We start from the raw sequence: 1690 nt of genomic DNA, 5'->3' as shown, positions 1-1690 counted from the left end.
GGCTATTATGACGGGGTGCCTTGGGCCCCTGACTTTTAGAACACGTTATAGAATTGCCCCTTACATATCTTCATTTCCCTTGTTCCAGTGTTAATGACGGGAAGTGACAAGACAACCGTGGCCTTTGGATATTTCAGAAATCCAGATTGCTTGACTAATCCTGTGCTTGTTTCTAGAAAAAGAAAACTGTGGTGTAACTGAATATGATGACTTCAGTACCACATCATGTTCACACTTAATGCCAGCAACGTCCACCCACCCATCTTCATCCTGATCGGCATTCCCGGGCTGGAAGCAGTTCAATGCTGGATCGCTATCCCTCTGTGCTTGATGTACCTCATTGCTGTTTTTGGGAACTGCATCATCCTGTTTATTGTCAAGAAAAGGTCAAGTCTGCACACCCCCATGTTCTTCTTCCTCTGCATGTTAGGGGTCATAGATCTGGTTTTGTCCACTTCCACACTTCCCAAAATGCTCAGCATCTTCTGGTTTCATTCCAAGGAAATCCTGTTTGAAGGCTGCGTGGTCCAGATGTACTTCATTCATTCATTCACAGGTATGGAGTCGGGAATATTGTTGGCCATGGCCTATGATCGCTATGTGGCCATCTGCAACCCTCTGCAATATGCCTCGGTCTTAACCAACACCGTCATCGTGAAGATGGGCATAGCTGTTTTGATGAGGAATGTAATCGTAGTGCTTCCATTTGTATATCTCACTGTCAGGCTCCCCTACTGTAAGGGCAACGTCATAGCCCATTCCTATTGCGAGCACATGGGCATAGTGAAATTGGCATGTGCCGATACTACCATTAATAATATATATGGTATGATGGTTGCTTTTTCAGTGTTGGGCTTTGACATAACTTTCATAGCTGTGTCTTATGTCTTGATTTTGAGGGCTGTCTTGCGCCTTCCATCCAAGGCAGTCCGCCTGAAGGCAATCAGCACTTGCAGCTCCCATATCTCTGTCATGTTAATCTTTTACACGCCGGCTTTCTTTTCTTTTCTAACTCACCGGTTTGGACACAGAATCGCTCCTCACGTCCACATTATTGTAGCGAGCGTGTATGTCCTTCTGCCCCCCATGCTCAACCCAGTCATTTACGGAGTGAGAACGAAACAAATTCGCGAGTCCGTTCTTCAGCTGGTTGATATAAAAAGAATTCTGGGACACTGACCTCATCAAACACAAGCAGAAGAAAATCTTCTACTGAAGGAAAACACCAAGCATCGAACAGTGGAGAAGAAAAAAGAAGAAAGAAAAACCTCTTGCAGATGGTGTCTTGGAGGAATCTTTATTAAACATCAATCTTTAATAAAAAGGGGAACCCGACACGACTCGTGTTTCGGACCTGCCGGCCTGCATCAGGGGTCTAGGAATTTATCATGTGAAACATATTCCCAGACAAGTCATGAAATAAAGTCTCCTCCTATTGGCAATCTCTCTCTGTATGAAAGACTACGGCACAAAACGGCTATAGCGCTTTCGAGAGCCATTTTGTGCCATAGTCTTTCGTACAGAGAGAGATTGACCACACTGACCTCGTCTCCATCTTATACAGTGGAAGAACTCTGTCAGCACAGTTCATGTCTGGTTGTGCTATATAACGATAAAGAGCTGTTAATATCAGCGCTATAGAGGTAGAGTCAGCACATTTGTAACATGAATTAGTCAACTTGTTGATCAA

At 44.3% G+C, this 1690-nt stretch overlaps 1 protein-coding gene across 1 annotated transcript; it reads left to right on the top strand.

The window, feature by feature from the left end:
- The first annotated feature begins 225 nt into the window (after positions 1-225).
- LOC115468208 (olfactory receptor 52E4-like) lies at positions 226-1179 on the top strand. Its single transcript, XM_030199745.1, has one exon. It carries the CDS (start codon positions 226-228, stop codon positions 1177-1179), a length of 954 nt encoding a protein of 317 aa, XP_030055605.1.
- The last annotated feature ends 511 nt before the right edge of the window (positions 1180-1690 follow it).

The sequence above is a fragment of the Microcaecilia unicolor genome, chromosome 4, assembly GCF_901765095.1.
Source record: "Microcaecilia unicolor chromosome 4, aMicUni1.1, whole genome shotgun sequence".
Classification (NCBI taxonomy): domain Eukaryota; kingdom Metazoa; phylum Chordata; class Amphibia; order Gymnophiona; family Siphonopidae; genus Microcaecilia; species Microcaecilia unicolor.
This window is presented reverse-complemented; position numbering and strand designations above follow the sequence as displayed.

Coding starts and splice junctions, on each gene's coding strand:
- LOC115468208 (XM_030199745.1), top strand. CDS start 226: ATGTTCACACTTAATGCCAGCAACGTCCACCCACCCATCTTCATCCTG.